This window comes from Pseudonaja textilis, chromosome 3 (assembly GCF_049901715.1).
Source record: "Pseudonaja textilis isolate UNSWEBS1 chromosome 3, rPseTex1.2, whole genome shotgun sequence".
Lineage (NCBI taxonomy): Eukaryota > Metazoa > Chordata > Lepidosauria > Squamata > Elapidae > Pseudonaja > Pseudonaja textilis.
The window spans coordinates 166,150,916-166,171,029 of NC_141992.1; the positions used below are offsets into that span (position 1 = coordinate 166,150,916).

At 37.6% G+C, this 20,114-nt stretch overlaps 1 protein-coding gene across 5 annotated transcripts in view; it reads left to right on the top strand.

Annotated features, from left to right (window-relative positions):
* SULF1 (sulfatase 1) overlaps positions 1–20,114 on the top strand; it is a 115,288-nt gene that overhangs the window by 43,399 nt on the left and 51,775 nt on the right. For 4 of the 5 annotated variants that reach the window (XM_087931348.1, XM_087931346.1, XM_087931345.1 and 1 more), the window contains 4 exons: positions 1,436–1,672; positions 7,910–8,149; positions 16,095–16,246; positions 18,349–18,518. In XM_087931348.1, the coding sequence (XP_087787474.1) occupies positions 1,495–1,672; positions 7,910–8,149; positions 16,095–16,246; positions 18,349–18,518 (740 nt within the window). In that variant the 5' untranslated portion in view covers positions 1,436–1,494. Of the gene's footprint in view, positions 1–596; positions 718–1,435; positions 1,673–7,909; positions 8,150–16,094; positions 16,247–18,348; positions 18,519–20,114 lie in introns of those variants that run through there. The other variant, XM_087931347.1, reaches the window with a different exon arrangement.

Genomic DNA, 20,114 nt, shown 5'->3' on the forward strand with positions numbered 1-20,114 from the left:
CATTTTCCACTCATCCACCCCCTGCCTGCTCTGCTCTGCTTCCATTTAATTAGTTCTGCTGATTTATTTCCTGCTGGTTAATGTTGCATGTTTAAATATGAAGTCTCAGGTGTGGGAGTACCAGTGGCCAAATAAGTTGCATTTCATTCTCATAAAATCTAGTGTTGCATCCTTTTCAAGTAAACTTTCCCATGGAACCAGGCTTTATTAGCTTTGTTGACTAATGAGTCTTTAGTTGTTTTATTAATACAGAAAATTAAACTGGGAATTAAGTTAGCCCATTGCAAGTTTAGTTCTGTTGGTGAAGTGTCAGAGAATGCTAGTAACTAACTTTTTTAGTTAAAAGGCCAATCAATCATTTTCTGTTGTGGGTTTAGGTCTGCTGCAGCACAAAGACTCCTGAGAGTACCTAGGGCTCACAATAGCAATGCAATTTGATTGACATTTCCTGAGAAATAATTCTGATAGGCTCAGTGAGCCAAATCTGGAAATGGAGAATTATGGACTAGGGTTTTCTCACAGCTTCTATGCATAATAGATGATGCACTAAATCCCATTGCTGACCAAAGAAGGATACTAATACAGGCTGTCATAGCAGTAAGTGGGATCATCTAAACAAACTCTGTTTACATTGAAAAATAAAACTGGAAACACATCAATGTTATGCTGCATATCAAGACGAGCAGCCAAGCCATCCCCTTCAATCTGGAAATGCAGGTGAGTTTACTTAAAATGACAGCTGCTTTATGGGTAGCCTGGGACTCAAAGGAGCACTTGTCCTTTGGGAAGGTTTTAAGAAATGTAATAAAACTCAGGAGAGTTATTTAAACACTTACTGTGTTCATTTTCTCCCTTTAAGAAAATCTGAACCTTTCCAATGAGAGAGTGCACTTATTGTACAGTATAGAAGTCCATTATGCTAAACATAAAACTAAGATTATAAGTTTAGACCTTATCTTTATAGGCATTTTAAAGAATACTTAGACTGCTATCAAGTAATACCTTAGGAAAATGCAACAGATTTTTTTAAAAATAAAGAGCTTTATCTTTTTAAAATCTTTCTCCCGTAAACAAAATGGACTTGTTCATGCAGACACACAAAATTCAGATCCGTTAAAATATGGACATTTGGCAAAAGGAAAACGTATTCCTGTTGAAGAATATTAGCTTCCATTCTGAACACCAATTTGAAGCTTCAAGAGCAGCTTTTGATGCTATCACTCCATCCATTCATCTTTTTCTTTAATCAATCATAAGTCTCATTGCATAGTGTTTCCTCCCAAATAAATTATCCTCAGCTTGAAAGTTTAATGACATACCACCTTGACTAGCTGGCACTTTTTATCATGTGTATCTTGCAGATTTCTGGCTGCTTTGTCTAAAAGTTATGTTTTCCATTGAATTGATTTTTCACTTTTCCCTTTTTATTGTACAGAATCTGCAAACTAAAGAAAAACAACATTTGCACAAGGGTTTAACGGTGGCCTTGGACTGATGACAATGAATCATTATTACTTTGTTTTTATGTGCACTGTGCTTGGCACTGAATTACTAAGGAGCTTTGGCACTCCTGTCAAATCCCCAAGGTTCAGAGGTCGAGTGCAGCATGAACGTAAAAATATTAGGCCAAATATTATACTTGTGCTTACGGATGACCAGGATGTGGAGCTTGGTAAGTCTGTTTTGAATTGCAGCTTCTTTTTACTACCATCACAATTTTCTTTGGCTTTGATTTGTTCTTTTGAAAATCACTTTCTACTCTATAAATAATAGATATTCTGTATAGTAGCCTTTCCTGTCTATTATTGTAACTACTTGACAGATTTGGACAACCCATTCCTAGAAAACAAAACGATCTTGGTTTTTTTCTTCTTCAACGTGATATATCTTATTCCTATTTAACTCAGAATCTAGATAATGTTCAGCTACCTCTGATTAAATGAAGCGTTTTATAAGACTGGGTGGCAAAGGAAAAGAGGAAGTTTCCTGTCAACAGCAGTTAATTTTCGAATAATGGCCATTCATGAATGTGTGTAAAACATTAAAGATCTGGAACACTGAAAACATAATCTCTTGGGTGCAGTTACAGTTCTATTTTATCCGTGTATACAATTACAAGCTAATAATTTTATATATTTATTAATATTTACTATGCACTTTCTGTATGGCCCCAATTTCACTCTAGTTAAAAATATCCCAGTAAGAAGTAAAAAATTAAATCCATCAATTAATATAAAATAATGAAAAGGCTAGTGAGGCCCACAAGAGCACCAAAAAAAACTGTCTGAAATACAAGGTTTTAAGAATCTTAAGAATGACTGCCAGCTGAAAATTTTCGCAGTTCAAATCTTACCAGGCTTAAGGTTGACTTAGCCGTCCATCCTTCCAAAGTGGGTAAAATGGGGACCCAGATTGTTGGGGGCAATACGCTGACCACTTAGAGAGGGCTGTAAAGCACTGTGAAGAGGGATATAAGGCTAAGTGCTATTGCTATTGCTATCTTCCTAAAAGTCTGGAATGAAGGGGCCAAGCATATCTCCAAGGTCAGCATATCCATGGAATTGGGGGTCACAACTGGGACACATTTTGCAGGAGAATGACTTGAAGGGCAGAATCTGATTCAGTGATCTAAGAGGAGAGGCAGACTCATTTTGGACAATATAGATCCCTGGCATTGATAAAGTATTCCACCTGTGGGGTCAGTTACCCCTCTTTGAGTCAACATTTTCTGGAAAGTAAGCAAATGGTGAATAAGTAAGTTCTGCTTTGAGTTGAGCTTAACACTCAGTGATTTCATGGATTCTTCCATGAAATTTATTGGCAATAATAGAGAAGTGATTTTCCTTTCAATTTTCCAATCTGGCCTGTAGCTCAACCAAATGTCAAACATGTCAAAACCCTGCGTATCTTTTTGAGATCAGCCAAAGTCAATCAGTTGCCAATACTTCAGTTGCCATTGCCCTCTCAAACAATGGGAACAGGAATATGTCTTGGTTTTTTTGTGTATGGCACTTTTTCAGGTACTTGGAAAGTATCATCCTTCCTTAGTCTTCTTCTGCCACAGTTAAATTTTACCATTTTCTGCACTCTTTTTTTTTTAGTATGTCTTGATCTGGTCTCTGAATATCCATTTTGCTCATCTCTGAATCTATAGTATTTGTCTGAATCATTTTTAACTGTTTACTCTTCACTACATCTACAAGGAACTGAGCTTTTTTCTTTTCATCCTTTTTGCCAGTTCATGACCATGGTCCTCAAGAATTGAACCAAAGTACTTTGGTCCACTAGAACCACAAGGGCTGACATAAATGGATATAATGGGCCAGCTACTTTCTCTCTGCCCAAACAATGTCATAGGGCTGTTATAGGGAAAATAGAAGGCAAGAGTACTAGATTGGATAGATGGATAGATAGATGCAGGGGTTGGATTCAAAATTTTTAACAACCAGTTCTGTGGGTGTGGCTTAGTTGGTGGACATGGCTTGGTGGTCATGTTATTGGCTGGGTGTGGCCAACTCAACATCACTCACATTGAGGCACGCATCTCCTCACCTGGCCTCTCACGACTGTGGGAATGCTGCAACAGTCATAAGTGTAAAAAATGGTCATAAGTCACTTTTTTCAGTGCCATTGTAACCTTGAATGGTCACTCCACACAAGCAAAGTACCAGCAAAGGAGGGGAAAAAACCTCCAGAGAAGTTCCAGAGACAGGAAGTCTAGTCCTGCCAAGAATGTAATAAGGATTAATGGAGAGGCAGTTTCTGTAAGCAATACCAGAATGTTTCCTTCCTGCCTTCCTTACAGGATTAGGCCAGTAATTTCTTCTAACAACCGGTTCTCCGAACTGCTTAGAATGTTAACAACCGGTTCTACCAAATAGGTGAGAACTAGTAGAATTCCACCCCTGGATACATACATACATACACATACATACATACACACACACACACACACACACACACACGCACACATATACAAAAGTACTTAGAAATCCTTGATTACAGATTACTAATTTGTGACTCTTGAACTGAGAACAAGAATAAACTTAGGAATAGTGCAACTGGGACTTCTATGCAATTGTATATATCAGATAACAACACCAAAAAGGTTCAAATTCTGAACATAGAATTTAAATGAAAGACATTCCTTTGAACAGTGTTGATATGTAAAGTACGGCCTTGAGGGATTGCTATTCTGTTTTGTGTTTGTTTAAAAATTAACTGCATGTTTTTAATAGCACTTGGTTTATATGTAAATAGCAACTATTACAAGGCTCATAGGCTTAAATCTAAATACTTTGCCCATTACCTCGAAACAATAAAATGTGACAATATAGCTTCTATAGTATGTAATATAGTTTTCCCTGTGAAATTAAATGTTAAGAAGGGAAGTTTGTAGTGCTATAAGACATTTTTTAAAAGCTTAAATTGTTCCTTGCATTCTTAATTAAAAACTGATAGCACATTTATCATTACTGAACTTTAAAAAAGAATGTACTGTTTACTAAAAGGAAAACACGAGCTGAACATTTCTACTGAAAATAACCAAAAAAGATTATGAAACAGGCAAAACTTATGTGCAATATCTACATTGTCAACCTAAAGTTTCCAACTCCAGTTGAAACCAATACAGGATATTTATCTTCCACCCAAAAATATTCTGTATGTAGTGTGTGTCTGTGAGAGAGATTAGTATGTGGCTATATTAGGCAAATATCATATGTCAGTTTCTGCAAAGACCTATGTGTACCAACAAGGAACCTGCGAATATATAGTAACAATAAACCTTGATTTACAGTTAAACTTACGCAGCTATGTTGTTCTAAAGAGGAAGCCTATAGAAAAGGTGACAGAATGCTATGCAATCAGGCCAGAAACATATTAACAAGAGAGGTCAGAGCAGCAAAAAGAAGCTACTCTGAAAAGTTAAGGAATCAGTTTTCAACAAATGAACCAGCAAACATGTAGACAACTCTTAAAAACATCACTGGCTACAGCAAACCTCCTTCCCAGGCAGAAGGAAATGAACAACTAGCAGATGACCTGAATGTGTTTTAGTGCAGGTTTGAAAGGAAACTACAGCCACCTATCTCCACAACCCCCATCTCAAACACACCAACAACAGCTAAGCCTCCTACAACTGACCCCAACCCATTGGGTTCACACCCTCTGGTGGTCAAAGTGCAAGATCTATTTCACAGACAAAAGCCAGGAAAAGCACCAGGGCCAGACAAGATAACTCCTTGCTGAAAAGTCTGTGCTGATCAATTGGCCCCCATCTTCACATGAATCTTCAATCAATCATTAAAGATGTTCCTTCTTGCTTCAAATGCTCTACTATCATCCCAGTGCCAAAGAAGCCCTCCATCAGAGAACTGAATGACTACAGACCAGTTGCTCTAACATCTGTAGTTATGAAAATCTTTGAAAGGCTAGTGCTGTCCCACCTGAAAACCATCACGGATCCGCTGTTAGATCCCATGCAGTTTGCATATCAAGCAAATAGATCGATAGATGATGCTGTTAATATGAGTCTGCAATACATCCTACAACACCTTGACTCTCCAAATACCTACGTGAGGATCCTCTTTGTAGACTGCAGTTCAGCATTCAATACCATCATTCCAGACATTCTTCTAACTAAACTAAACCAGCTAGCGGTATTTGAATACACTTGTAGATGGATCATAAGCTTCCTAATACACAGGAAACAGCAGGTGAAGCTAGGCAGAATCACATTTGATACCTGTACAATTAGCACTGCCCCCCTCCAAGGCTGTGTGCTTTTTCCACTTCTCTCTCTATACCAGTGGTGGCTAACCCTTTTGGGCTCCTGTTTCAAAAGTTGTGCACGTGCTTGCATGTCAGCACCCAGAAGGTAATGTGTGCCGCTTACGTCCCTACATATGCGGACTCAATCCCACCCTACCCCGCCCCCTGCCATCCCCTTACCCACACTGCACCTCACAGCTGATTTTGCCTCGTTTGAGGGCTTCTTTTGGCCTACCAAAGGCTTGAGGAAGGCTTCTTCGGGCTTCTACAAGCTTTGTAGGCTGAAATCTAGCCCCGTTTCATCACTTTCTGTTTTTCCAAAAATATTAGAAGTGACGAAATTGGGCTAGATTTCAGTCTACAAAGCTTGTAGAAGCCTGAAGAAGTCTTCTTCAAGCTTTTGGGAGGCTGTAAAAGGCCTCAAACCAGCCGAAAAGCTGTGAGGCACACACATATGCAGTGAGGTAAGTTTGCTTGCAGCTCGTGTGCCGGCACAAATGGCTCTGCATGCCACCTGTGGCACATGTGCCATAGATTCGCCATCACGGTTATATGCCAATGACTGCATCTCAAACGATCCATCTGTTAAAATACTGAATTTTGCAGATGATAACAACAGTGATTGAGACAATGATTGATTACAACAGTGATTGAAACATTTGAGACAATGGCGAATCCGCATACAGACAGGAGGTTGTACAACTTGCCTCATGGTGTAACTGGAACAATTTGGAACTGAACACACTCAAAACCATAAAAATGATAGTAGACTTTAGGAGAAACCCCCCCATAGTACCACCTCTTACAATACTAGACAACACAGTATCAACAGTAGACACCTTCAAATTTCTAGATTCTATCATATCACAAGACCTAAAATGGACACCTAATATAAAAAATGTCATCAAAAAAGCATAACAAAGAATGTTCTTCCTGTGCCAACTCAGGAAGCTCAAACTGCCCAAAGAGCTGCTGATTAGTTTTACAGAGGAATTATTGAGTGCGTCATCTGTACCTCTATAACTGTCTGGTTTGGCTCTGCAACCCAACAAGACAGACACAGACTTCAGAGAGTAATTAGGACTGCAGAAAAAACAATTACTACCACCCTGCCTTCCATTGAGGACCTGTGTACTGCACGAGTCAAAAAGAGGCCTGTGAAAATATTTACAGAGTCCTCACATCCTGGACATAATCTGTTTCAACTCCTTCCCTCAAAACGATGCTATAGACTGCACTGCACTGCACTGCACATCAGAACAACTAGACACAAGGACAGTTTTTCCCTGAACGCTATCACTCTGCTAAACAAATAATTCCCTCAACACTGTCCAATTATTTACAAAGTGTGCACTCCTATTACTATTAACCTTCTCATCACTCCTTTTCACCCATCCCCTCCCACTTGTGACTGTATGACTTTGTCACTTGCATCCTTACAATTTATATTGACTGTTTCCTAGTATGATTTGATTGCTTATTGTACCCTTTGACTATTAATAAGTGTTGTGCCTTATGATTCTTGACTCCTGATGAATGTATCTTTTCGTTTATGTACACCGAGAGCATTTGCACCAAGACAAATTCCTTGTGTGTCCAATCACACTTGGCCAATAAAGAATTCTATCTATTAAACTCATCAAGTCAAAAAAACTTGAGCAACAGCTGTCTCCCACTCCTATTCCGATAGCCACATCTATATTCATGTGTGCCTATTGCTCATTCTATTTTTTCCCCAACAGATTCCTCTTTTCTTCTCAATGAATCTCAGTTTATTATATGGGGGCAAAAGCCTTCCTATTGCAAATGCACTGTTTCAGTTTAATCCCAGGCAGAAATAACTTTTCAATTTTCTTGATCTTTCTGGAATCTAAAAATGTTTTGCTTTATGAATTTTATTTTACCGTGAGAAAAAAACTTAAGAATGAATGTACAATTGAGTAATTAAATCATGTTCACTATAAGCAGTACTGTATACATACAAAGAGACACTTTAATAAATGGAAATTTCTTAGGATAAATTAAAATGTAACACTGAAAATTGTAGTTAGCAATATTAGGGATCAAGATCTAGTTTATATAAACTTTGAATGTGTGCCGTACCTGAGTTAATTATGTGTTTCCTTTTGATGTTTAGGTTCCTTGCAAGTGATGAATAAAACCAGGAAGATAATGGAGAATGGAGGTGCCAGTTTTGTTAATGCATTTGTAACCACTCCAATGTGCTGTCCATCTCGGTCCTCAATGTTGACAGGGAAATATGTTCACAATCACAATGTCTATACTAACAATGAGAATTGCTCTTCTCCCTCCTGGCAAGCAACACATGAGCCACGTACCTTTGCTGTGTATCTCAACAATACTGGATATAGAACGGGTAAGGGATTAGTTTTCACACTCCTTTTTCAATTCGATTTTAAAAGGATAAAGTTTTCAATCTATTAATGCTGCTCATAACACAATTATTTTTGGAACATTGATGGAGCAATTATACCAAAGCTTAATGGTACTGTGTCTTGTCAACTTGTGTGTAGGAAATCAACAGAAAGCTGTATAAAAGAACAAATACTAAATTTATTAAAATGTAGTAGCTTTGATAGATAGAGGGAAGTTATGGTAGCAGTTTAAAGCGGGGTGTCAAACTGGTGGCCCATGGGCTGGATGTGTCACTCAAAGGCCATGCCCACCCCAGCTCTGTGAATGGGGGAAACATTGTGAAACGTCACCTGACGGCAACGTGACATAGCGAGTTTGACACCCATGGTTTAGGGAGTCAACCTGGACCCATGTTAATTTGAAGGTCTTCAAGTAAAAATACAGGAATTTTTTTCTCAGTAAGGAGCCTGCCTATTAATCCTTGTTGCAGTCCAGATAATAGAACCAATTATCTGTCATTAGCATTGTCCTAAAATTTAAATGGAAATTAATAGACAATTTTTTTGAAAATGCAAATTGCAGATAGATACCAGGCCCTAATCTTGTTGTGAAGGAAGTGGAGAAGAGAATCTAATGGACTGCCAGCATTTATCTTGGGTTGTCAGCCAAATGAGGCTGTTCCTGGAACATATTGGGTGCTGACTCTGGTAATAAAAAGTTGGATCCTGATTTTGGTTTAATAATAAAAATAATAAAAAACCCTAAAACAAGGTGGCAGTTAAAAACAGTGATCTGTGTCACTCCCAAAGAGGAAAGGATGTCAATTTAATTAGTTACAGTTGCTGAATCTTCCTACAGACAACATTCTCCAAAGCTGTCTCCTTTATTGGAAGCAACCCCTGCTTTCCTAATCTCAATTTCTTTGGCTTCAAGTTCCTAGTTCCTCCTAGTTTTTTTCCTTGTGGATTGATAACCAGTTTTCAGTTGTGAAGGAATGTGGCTTTGACTCAAAAACAGGGGAGGAGATTTCTGAGCTGTTGCAGAGAAGATACCTGAGTCTTGGGAAAATAGAAAATGTAGAAATAAATCCAAAACAACTCTGCCTTGACTGTATTAGATACAAGTTGAAGTAAAAAAAAGGGGGGGCTTTGGCTTTTCAAGATCTATTCCAATACCCTAACTGCATTAGAGTACATATTTCCTGACCTTGGTGGGCTGACATCAGCTCTTGGACTTCTCTGGCTCTGGACTTCTATCAAAATAATTCAGGATTTTATCTCCTTCAGTTACTTCCACAGAGTGTACATATGCTTTGCTCTAGTCCATAGGCAAGATTCCTCCCATTGTGTGTAAGCCTCAGTTTGATTTACAACCATCAACTTGTGTGTTATCTGTTTATGCATTGAACTGATTTATGGCTAAAGTAATTGAAGCACTTAAACCTACATGCTAATTTACTCCCACCTGCTCTCAGCTCTACCTTGAATAGAAGAGTTTGTTGCCAGTCCTTAAAGGTCCCCTACCTTTCAGCTTTCTTTGCTGAAATAGAGTATATTCAGTTGAGAGCCCAGCTGTTCAAGCTAATTGCTCTGATTGATGCTTTGCCATTGCAGCTGAACCAGTTGACTGCTTCAATTCCTCCATGATACAAATGTTCAGTAGTCATACCTGAAAAATTTGAGAGTTCTCACAACTAGTTTCCAACATTTGCAACACCCTGAAGATTATTTAACAAAATAGAAAGTAATTGAAGCAGTGGCCAAAAATGCAATTCTGTTGCCTTGTACTTGAACACCCCATTAAATCTGCCAATCACCAGATCAGAAAGTGGCAACAAGGGCACCACCCAGTGGCAGAAGCTTTAAATAACTTCCTGCTTTTGACAAGGCTTGGAGCAGAATAAACAGATGCATTCCATTAAAACCTCGAGACCAAATTCTTGATGACTGGGCCTGCATTAAGCAGACAACCACAGTGAAATACTTTATAAATATTTATTTATTTAGCATCTTTATAAGGTGGTCAGACTTCAGATGACTCTATATGGTGTACGACAATAAAAACAGGAAAGAAAACAAGGAAATCCATACAGGACAATAATTAAATGAGAAGGGAAACCACATATTCTTCTGTCCCAGAGGTCTCAAACCTGCAGCCCATGGGCCATGTGCACCCCTTGGTGGTTACCTCTCAGGAACTACTGACTTAGCTTTTCTCCTGGAGACATTTGGCCATGCCAAGCAGCAACTTCTCAGTAGGAATAAGATCTTGTCAGTATCACTTGGTTTTCCAGTGGTGAGCTGAATCAGACTCCAAGGAGAAGGAGGCAGTAGTGGACAATGGCAGAGATATTCCTTGTGCTTCTTTCAGGGGAAATGACATTGCCAGAATCATTTTCTGCCAGTACAACTGCTTCCCCCATAGAAATTAGATGCATGGCAGACCACTTTGGCAGAAAGATACCATGCCATGCAGTAGTATCTAGAATAGCCTTTGATGGAAAACTTCCTTTTGTACTCTGCATAGCTATTTTGAAAATACACAACAGCTTTCAGGTTCTGAAATATCCTTTCTGTCTTTAATCATCTAAGGCAGGGGTGTCAAAATCACATCATGGCAGCATCACGTAACATATTGGGACTTTCCTCCCTTCGCCAAATTGGGGTAGGCACGGCCAGTGAATGACACATCCAGGCAGTGGGCCGGGAATTTGAAAGCCCGGATCTAAGGCATGATATTTTGTGGGATTTAATGGAAAAAAATAATACTATTTATTTGGGTGACATTCTAATTTATTGTCTCTCCCTTGAGATATACACATGTCATGTTGAGGCACTTTACTGTGGGTTCAGGAGCATTATCTAAAGATCAAATTTAAAAACTTAAATTCAAGTAGTCACTATTGACTTCCTGTGCCATCACATTTCACTAGAAAGACTTCAGATGGATCTAATAAAGATGGAAACCTTTATGGTTTGGCAACTCCTCGGGGATTAAAATTGTTCAAAGGCATTCTTTTACAAACTCCATAAATTTCAAGACTTTGCGTCAATTACCTCTACTCAGTCCTGCAGAATAGTATTACATTATTTGGGTTAAGGAGTTTTTGCCAATTAAGATGTCCTTTGGAACCTGGCCTTTGAGACTTGTTTGGAAGGGCTCAACATTCTGTGGAGGTAAGGACAAGCCACTATGGCTTGGAATGCCTCCAGACAGTTTGTAAGCTAAACCAAAGCCAGTAATGGGGATTACTATTCTTTTTTTCCATTCAACTTCAAAGTAACTTCCATCTCAACAAAAGGATAGATGTCTTGTTTCAGAAATCCAAATATTTGTTCATTGATTAAGGCCCACCATAGGCAAAAAATTCTCAGCAGGTTACAATTATTACAATAAAGTATCTACATGCAGTTCCAGTTACACAGCAATAAGCAGTTACCCAGTTTAAAGTGCAGATAAAATTATAAAGCAACCAACTAAAAATAGATAGCACATGTATAAATCAAAGGTTCTCTTGACCAATTCTGAATTTTCTGAATCCTAGGAAGGCAGAGATGAATGTTATTTTTGAGGGCCTGGTGTTCTATAACATTGGCATTGCCATAGTGGGCAATGTTGAAAACTTCCATCTTCTTTTTTTTTTAACAAATTTTATTCAGTTTTTCACATTAAAAACAAAAATCTCTTTTTAGTGGACAACATATTTCCGGGTCATCACCTTTACATACAAATATGACAGCAATTATACATTCATATATGCATACTTAATTCTATTATTACCTTTTCCATTCCAAATTTTCAGTAAGGAGAGAAACAAACACATTAATTCTAGCCTCTTTCATTAATCTCAATCGAAACATCTTTTTGTTTCATTTCAATTATTTCAAATATAATCCTTTAATATTTATTTTAAAAATAAAGATAAACAATATGTGTTTGCCTAATAATAATAATGATGATAATAACAATAATAATGATAATAATAAAAAGCTACCAATGTTTCTCCTTGCTTTTAATAGTTTATATTAACTTATTAATTTAGTTGGTTCTTTATTCTGTTATATTCCCTTTCCATTACACATTCTTTTTATAAATTCTAGATTAATACAAATTTTAACACTAAAAAAAATAACCAAGCATAGGTTTCCCCCCTTTTACTATTTTGAGTGTGACACCTCAGTGATTAAAATATACCTTTATTCCTCATCTTGATTCCCAATAAACCATTATTTTTAAGAAGTTACAATAATAATCATTACATCGTTTCATTTGGATTCTGCAGCATATTTTCCCCACTTGATTTTAATAAGAGTTATTAATATCTATATTACCCTATTTTCTAAATATTTTTAATTGCAGAAATATTCTTATTACCCCTTATCACCCTGCAGAATCCCCTTTTTAATTCATCAACCATTATCTCTGAAAAAACAATTTCTTTTCAACATTTTACTATTTCCGTATTTCTTTATTTCATGCACCTGTTTCTTACTGCTTCTCCTCCCCCTCTTTTTCCCTTATCTTTTCTCATTCCAGTTTATATCCCTCTCTTTCTTAATATCTTCCTTTCCACTTTTCTGCTGGGTCTTTCTGCCTTTCCTGACTTTACAGGTATTCCCCCTTTTGATTGCCTTCTTAAATTTCAACTTTTTAACCTTCCTTCTTCCCCCACTTCTTTGTAGCGTTCTTTGTGTTAATTGTCTATTTAAAATGTCTTCTCCTTGAATCGACTCCTCCTCCTCTGAAGCTCTTTCTTCTTCTTCAATCGCCATTTCCATTTTTTCTAACACAGAGCAAAGTGATTCGCCTCTTTCCTATAGTAATTATCTCATATTTTTAAGTTCCATTTTTAATTCCTGAAGAGATATCATCATTATACACTCTTATATTTTATGATCGTTAAAGTCCACAAAAAAAACCACTTTTACTTTCCTTCTTTCTTCTTTCAATTTTCTAAAGTTCTCAATTATTCCAGCCCAGGGTCTATACCAAAAAACATCAACCAATCCCGCAGTCAGTCGTTCCTTGCTTTTTTCTTTATTCTGGTTCTGCTTTCACTTTCTAAGATTCTTACTTTGTTTCAATATTTCTTTAATGTTATATCCACACAAGTTCATTCAGAAACAGGATGCTTTCCGTTTTGTTTGAGCACAAGTTTTTGTCAAAAGGTGGCACTCTCCATTATACAAAGTCTTCACCTTTTCCCCCTATTTTTTTTATTTAGGGTTTTTTGAACCTCAATATTCCAGCACAGTCCAGTCTCCAATTTGTAAACTTTATTATTATTTTTTGACAATCTTAAGTCCAGCTTTATTTTATGCCTGTTTATTCCCAAAATATTTTAGTCCAATTTAGTTAAATCTTTAGTTCCAACTTCTTCCTTTCCCAGTTCGAAGCCCTGCTTAGCTGTCAAAAATATTTTCTTTTTTTCCCCCTGTCCCTTTGTAATTTCGCCACTCACTTTTCTTTTCTTAAAAATTCCATGTTACCTTAATCCCGGGGTACTTTTGTTTAGTTATATTGCCCAGTTGTCCCGGTTCAGATGTTATCCACCTCTTTCTTCCCTCCTGCACAAATCTTAACCCAGCTGAGTCCTCCTCTTCGGGTTGGCCATTTTAAACCATCGCTGCAGTTGTCTTCGGGGGGAAAAAGACCAAGCCCGGGGGGGGGGGGAGATGCAGCTCCCCTCAACCTGGCTTGCAGTTTCCCCTTACGCCGCCGTCCCTCCAAGGCAGCTTCAGCCCCTAATTGTAATAATTGGGGCTCTCCAACAAAAGAGCACAGACCATAGCTGCAGAGAATCACGATCTATGGTCCATCAGCAAGGAGGCTCCGCCTTCCGACTCCTCAAAACTTCCATCTTCTATCTACATTAATATGAATATATATATATATGATTCATATTACCATTCCAGCAATCAACCAGAGAAGTCTGAAAATCTATTATCTTGATGCATTTTTTCTATCAGCATTATCAGGTTTGTGACTACAATTGCCATTAGTCATCTCCATCAGTTATAGGCATATTCTTACATATCCTTGACTGTTTACCATGTTAATTTAAATCCTGGAGACTTTTATTTTCACACACGCATGTCTTTTGATGTTTGGATTTTCAGATATTCATAAGGCACTTCACTTCACTGGACAAGGCAAATCCAGAAAAACATTTTTCTTAGTTAATTCACCAGTGCCTGAATTTTAGCAACCCTTGGTTTGAAGATATTGTGTTACCTCTGGGGGGAAAAAGAGAGACTTAAAAATATTTGGAGTATTATCATTAAAATGGTGTTAGTCAATAGAGTGCCCTCTAGCATCTGTCAGATCAGCATAATCTTTCAACAGGGTAATATACATTGAAGTATCAGGTATCCAGTGAGCTTGAGGATAATGAATAGAATTTAAGAGAAAAGTGGTCACATTCTCAGATTCAGAGGATATGTCTACACAAAAACTGGAATGATACTGGGAGGTTATTGACTGCTTGAATCATAGCATGAAAACAACTAAAACATGTTAGCTTCCTAAGAGAGAAAATAGATGAAAATTGTGAAAAGTTGCAATTACGGGAGTAAGGTGGGGTTTTGGTGCTTACCATTTCCTCTGTGTACTGACTGTTTTTCTATCTCATTAGAATTTACAAATTAAAATTCTTCCTGTGGGCACCATTAGTTACAATAATGAAAAGGTGGGCAGTGATATTTCTTTTTAATGAGATTTTTTTATTAATTCAGCTGTTTTTTATGCTTATTAATTATATGTAAATAAATTAATTCCTAATTTTCCTTGCCTCTGTTTTTAAATATATTCATTGGCCAGGGGCATCTTAAATAGTACGAAGAAGTGAGCAGCCAGCTGGAGTGTTTTTTCTTGGTTTTGTATGGGGATTATGAGGATTAAAAGTCAAAACATCTGTAGAGTATTTAACTGAGGAAAGCTGGCTTATATTATAAATCACAGATTAATTGATATTACATTTTTATTGCAACTATTGCCATTATATACAGTGACTAAGATCATTTCAAATCTATTTTAATTATTTAGCTTCTAATTTTTTTTCAAAACATCCTTCTAATTTTTATTTTGACAATATAGTATTGTCCTGGAATTTATTAGTTTTGTTTTATTTCTTTATCAGCCTATCTCAACAAATGAGTCTGGGTGGCATACATCATGAAACATAAAAAGAGTTAAAACAATACAAAATAAATATATACGGCACCAAACCATTACTACAGACTTAATACAGACAGAAAATGGGTCCCTTAACATATACTCACGGCCTTGGCACCCAACCAAGTCTTCACAGCCTTGTGAAAGGCCTACAGGACCTAGATCATTCTGATATATGAAGGGAGAATATTTAAGAGGACAGGGGTTGACCACACTTTCTTTAAGACATGGCAGAACTACCTCCTCTCTCAAGCATGCATTTACTATAAGCATGTACTTAGGGCATCAGGCCCAAAGGGGGCAACACAAAGTTGAGAATATGGCTTCATTTGTACAGTATGTACAAAGGAGGAGGGCACCAAGATTTGTCAGTGCTTAGGGCACCAGTGAGCTTTAGTCTGCCATTGCTACTACCAATCCTTGTTGTGGCACTGATTATATAGCAAAAATTATCTTCAGTGTAAGACTGGGGTGGGCTCATTATGGGGAAAGGGTTGAAAATCACACATTTGTTGATTTGCCATTTACAAAATTTGCAATTTTCTGTATTTATCCCTATTTGCATATCATCTTCTAATTGATGAAGAATGTGCCATCATTTCTTGGTCTTTGTAGATAGAAAATACTCCAATTGCCACAAGATTGAGGACTGGACATAGAACTGGGTTCTTATGTTGCCAAATCATGCTGTAACCAACTAGTTCCTTTTTTTACTTCATAAAACTCCACCGTTCACCAAGTACCATTGAATGTGGTTTCTTTTTCTTTCGCAGCTTTTTTTGGAAAATACCTCAATGAATACAATGGCAGCTATATCCCGCCTGGCTGGCGAGAGTGGGTTGGATTAATAAAAAACTCTCGTTTCTATAATTACACTGTTTGTCGCAATGGCCTTAAAGAGAAGCATGGATTTGAATATGCAAAAGTAAGGAAGAATAACATTTATCTTATTACGCACATAGGTTAAACTTATTCTTGATAGAAGAAATGATATTTTAAAATCACTTCATTGAAATAATACTCTTTAATTTTTTCTGTTGACTGTATGGTCAGAATTTTTTTCACATAGTTCATAGAAGGTCAGTTAACACTGGATTTTTAGTTATGAAGAAGAAATAATGAAAATGGGTGGGATTCAAATTTTTGAACAACTGGTTCTGTGGGCATGGCTAGGTGGGCATGGCCATGTGACTGGGTGGGCATGGCTTCTCTGGTTTTGTTTTGTTTTTTGCAGCACCCCCATTTTTTGCCTCCTGGGCCTCAGGGAAGCCTCCTGGGGGGGTATTTTTGCTCCCAGGAAGCTTCCCTGGGGGCCAGGAAGGCAAAAAACAGAGCATGGGGGGGTGCAGCACCCCTCCCACCTCTGCCTCCCATCCCCATGGCCCTTTTTGCCTCCTGGGCCTCAGGAAAGCCTCCTGGGTGAAGCCGTAAGATAGCCAGGGGGATCCCGGAACAGCTGATCATCAGAATAGCTGATTGTCAGAAGGGGGGAAAGAAATACCTTAACGAGAGAATGGGTGGGGGAGAATGCAGTCAGCAATATCGGGCATGCATGCGATGTCACGTATGCGCAATAAGAACTGACTGACTGTGCAGGGAGGGGAGGGGTGGACGGACAGAGGCAGAGCCAGCCAGGGGCATGATTTGCCAGCGCTCAGAATTGCACATAATCGTAACAACTGGTTCTATAGAACCGGTCCAAACCAGTAGAATCCTACCCCTGAATGAAAGGTAGTAAATCCTGGAAACTTGACTGTGGTAACAGACACACATGCAGACACACCCCACAAAAATTACATGGAACACTTTGTTTCCCATAAAAAGCTGTTATCTTTTATCTTTTGAAAGAGATAATTTGCAAAAGATTCTGGTTTCCAGTATTGCCTATGTTATGTATAATAATTTGGCATTTGAAGTTTGGAGAAAACTTGCTCCTTCAGAAAATACCTTTGCCCCAGTTAGTCTTTTTGAGACAAGTGCTAGTGTGAGGGGCTTAATGGGAAAAGATATTTGAAAATCAGTGAAAGTTATCTTTCATACTGATTTGTATATAAAATTTTTAAACAAGCAGGATAAAAACTAATTGAAACTAATAATTCAGGAGATAATTTTTTAAAAAATAATAAAGAACAAAGCCAAAAGTACAGAGAAATAAAGAAATATAAAGAAATAAATTCTGATTTTCTTTTACAACAGTTATGAGTATAAATTTAAATTGACCTCTTACTCGAGAGTTATGACATACTTTCTTTCATACTTTTTCACATGTACTGTGTCTGCAAAGTACTTTTGGTGTTAGTAGTTTGAGAAATGATCCTGGAATGAGGATGAAGTGTTCACAGCTGTTTGGGCTTCCCTAATAGTATTATGTGAAAAAAAAATGCTGCACTATTTTTCACTGTTGCTTTTGCAGCTTTTCATGACCCTGAGTCCACCTCATCTGATTGATTAGACTTGTCTGAAAATGGTTGAAATTGTATGTTCATGTTACCTTGGAACTCCTCACTGGAGTTCATGCCAGTTATTTGATCAAAACCTCCGTAAACCTAGAAATGGCAGATAGTTTAATTCCCAATTTTTAACAAAGTCCTTTCCGTGGCTGTGGGTGGTGGGTGATTTTTCATTTTATTACATTGGCTATATGTTAAGCTGCTTAGTTGGTATGATAGGATTTTGATATTAGTAGCTATGCTGTTCTAAAATGAGCAGAATTCTTTAAAAATGCCAGTATTCTTTTTTAATTACAACTATAGCTAAGATCCTATAGTGTCTGAGCTCAAGTGTGATTTAAATGTTTCTGAGTCTTTGTCTTCTACTTAAAAGGTGTTATTCCTCCTTACCTACACAGATAAGCCTATTGGAATGCAGCCTTTCATCTGCATATATTTGACCTGGGAACTGTGCCCAACTTCTAAAACTAGATAGTTGAAATCCTTTCAAAGCCTATTGGACTAAGCCACTATAATGTGACCTTGTGATATTGGATGCAGTTGGGAAATTGTCACTTATGTTGAATGTTTGTTTCAGGACTATTTTACAGATTTAATCACTAATGACAGTATCAATTATTTCAAAATGACTAAGAGGACATATCCCCATAGACCTATAATGATGGTGATCAGCCATGCAGCTCCCCATGGCCCAGAGGACTCTGCACCACAATTCTCTGAGTTGTATCCAAATGTTTCTCAGCACATGTAAGTGAAACTTTGTACTGTGAACATGCTGGGGATTTGCCACTTCATTGCTGGCTGCCCTTTTCATGTGTGTAACGAAATGAAGAGTTGATGTCAGTCAGTCACCTCTTTGCCCTGCTTCAGTTATTTGAGGGTTCAATGAAATACTCTAGAATATTCCATACTTATGCAGAGGTCCCATATTTTCTTCTTTTTGAAAAGCATAATCTTTATGTTTTTGTTTGAGGAAAGCCTTGTAAGCACTTTTGGCAGTGAGAAATACTGAGTTATCATTTGGCTTGGTGTCTGGACTGTAGATGCCTAAAGTGGTTAGAAAACCTTATTTTTCTTCCATCTTTCTTTTTTTTTTCCTCCTTGGAGTTGCCTGCAATTCTTTCAATTTTCTCTCTGAACATTTTGTCTTATTTCTGTACAATTGATATTAAGTTTGCCCTAAAGTTGATGGAAAAGAAACAGTAAAGTCTTGGTTTTGTGCAGTGGATTTTACTCATTCATGGTCGTAGATGCTGATCACATATTTGCATGCTTTCTCTATTAAAAGCCACTGAGTAGAATCTACAAAATGGGTATGAATTAATACAACAATGATCTTTCTTTTGATGTATTTTCTGGTGTGTTTATAATGTGGTAGGGACATTTGCAGCCTAAAATGTATTTCAGAAAATATATTTCATAGTTTCCCCAACTTATGCTGTGTGTATAAAACTGAGATAAATGGTTACACAAGAAAGAAAGCCAGTTTATTTCATCATTTTAAAATAATGGAAAAAATATGCTCTTTTTTTGACATCTATGCTTCTTCCCACCCCACTCCACCCACATCTCCCTTGCTCTTGCTTTGATATCTTAATTGGTGCAATGAATTCATACCCAAATTTAATACCTTAGAGTAGCACCATTAAGTCTGGTTAAAAAGACACAATTCTTAAAGGTTTGTGAAATGCTTTATTTTAAACTGTTTTAAGTGAAACTTTGTAAAATTCCTCATTTTTGAATATTTCAGATGCAAAACATCTTCAAAATAGCTGTTTCTAGCTTGAAATACTTTCAAAATTATTAAAAGAGCTTACTTTTGTACTTGAAATTAGGACACTCCAATTCCCAAGCATTTATTTTTGTCTATTCCTAGTTTTGAGACCCCAAATGTCTAACAAATTATCAATACATAAATGTATCATAATGGCTGACTGGTTGACTGAAGATGCATGCAAACATAATTTTAAAATACAAATGTTCACCAACATGAATAAGCTGAACCAACCATAGTCATGCAGTCATGGAACTGAATGGTTAGAAAGAGTCATGGAGATCATCTAGCCCAGTGGTTCCCAAACTTTTTCAGTCCACCACCCCCTTTGTGCTACAAACTCTCCTCGGTGCCCCCCACCCAGGGGTGGGATTCAAATTTCTGTGGGTGTGGCCTAATTTGAGGGTGTGGCTTGCTGGTCATGTGACTGGGTAGGCGTGGCTTGCTGGTCCTGTGACTGGCTGGCATGGCTTGCTGGCTGGGCATGGCTTGCTGATCACATGACAGGATAGGTGTGGTTTGGTGGTCATGTGACTAGGTGGGCGTGGCCAGGTGACTGGCAAACCAAA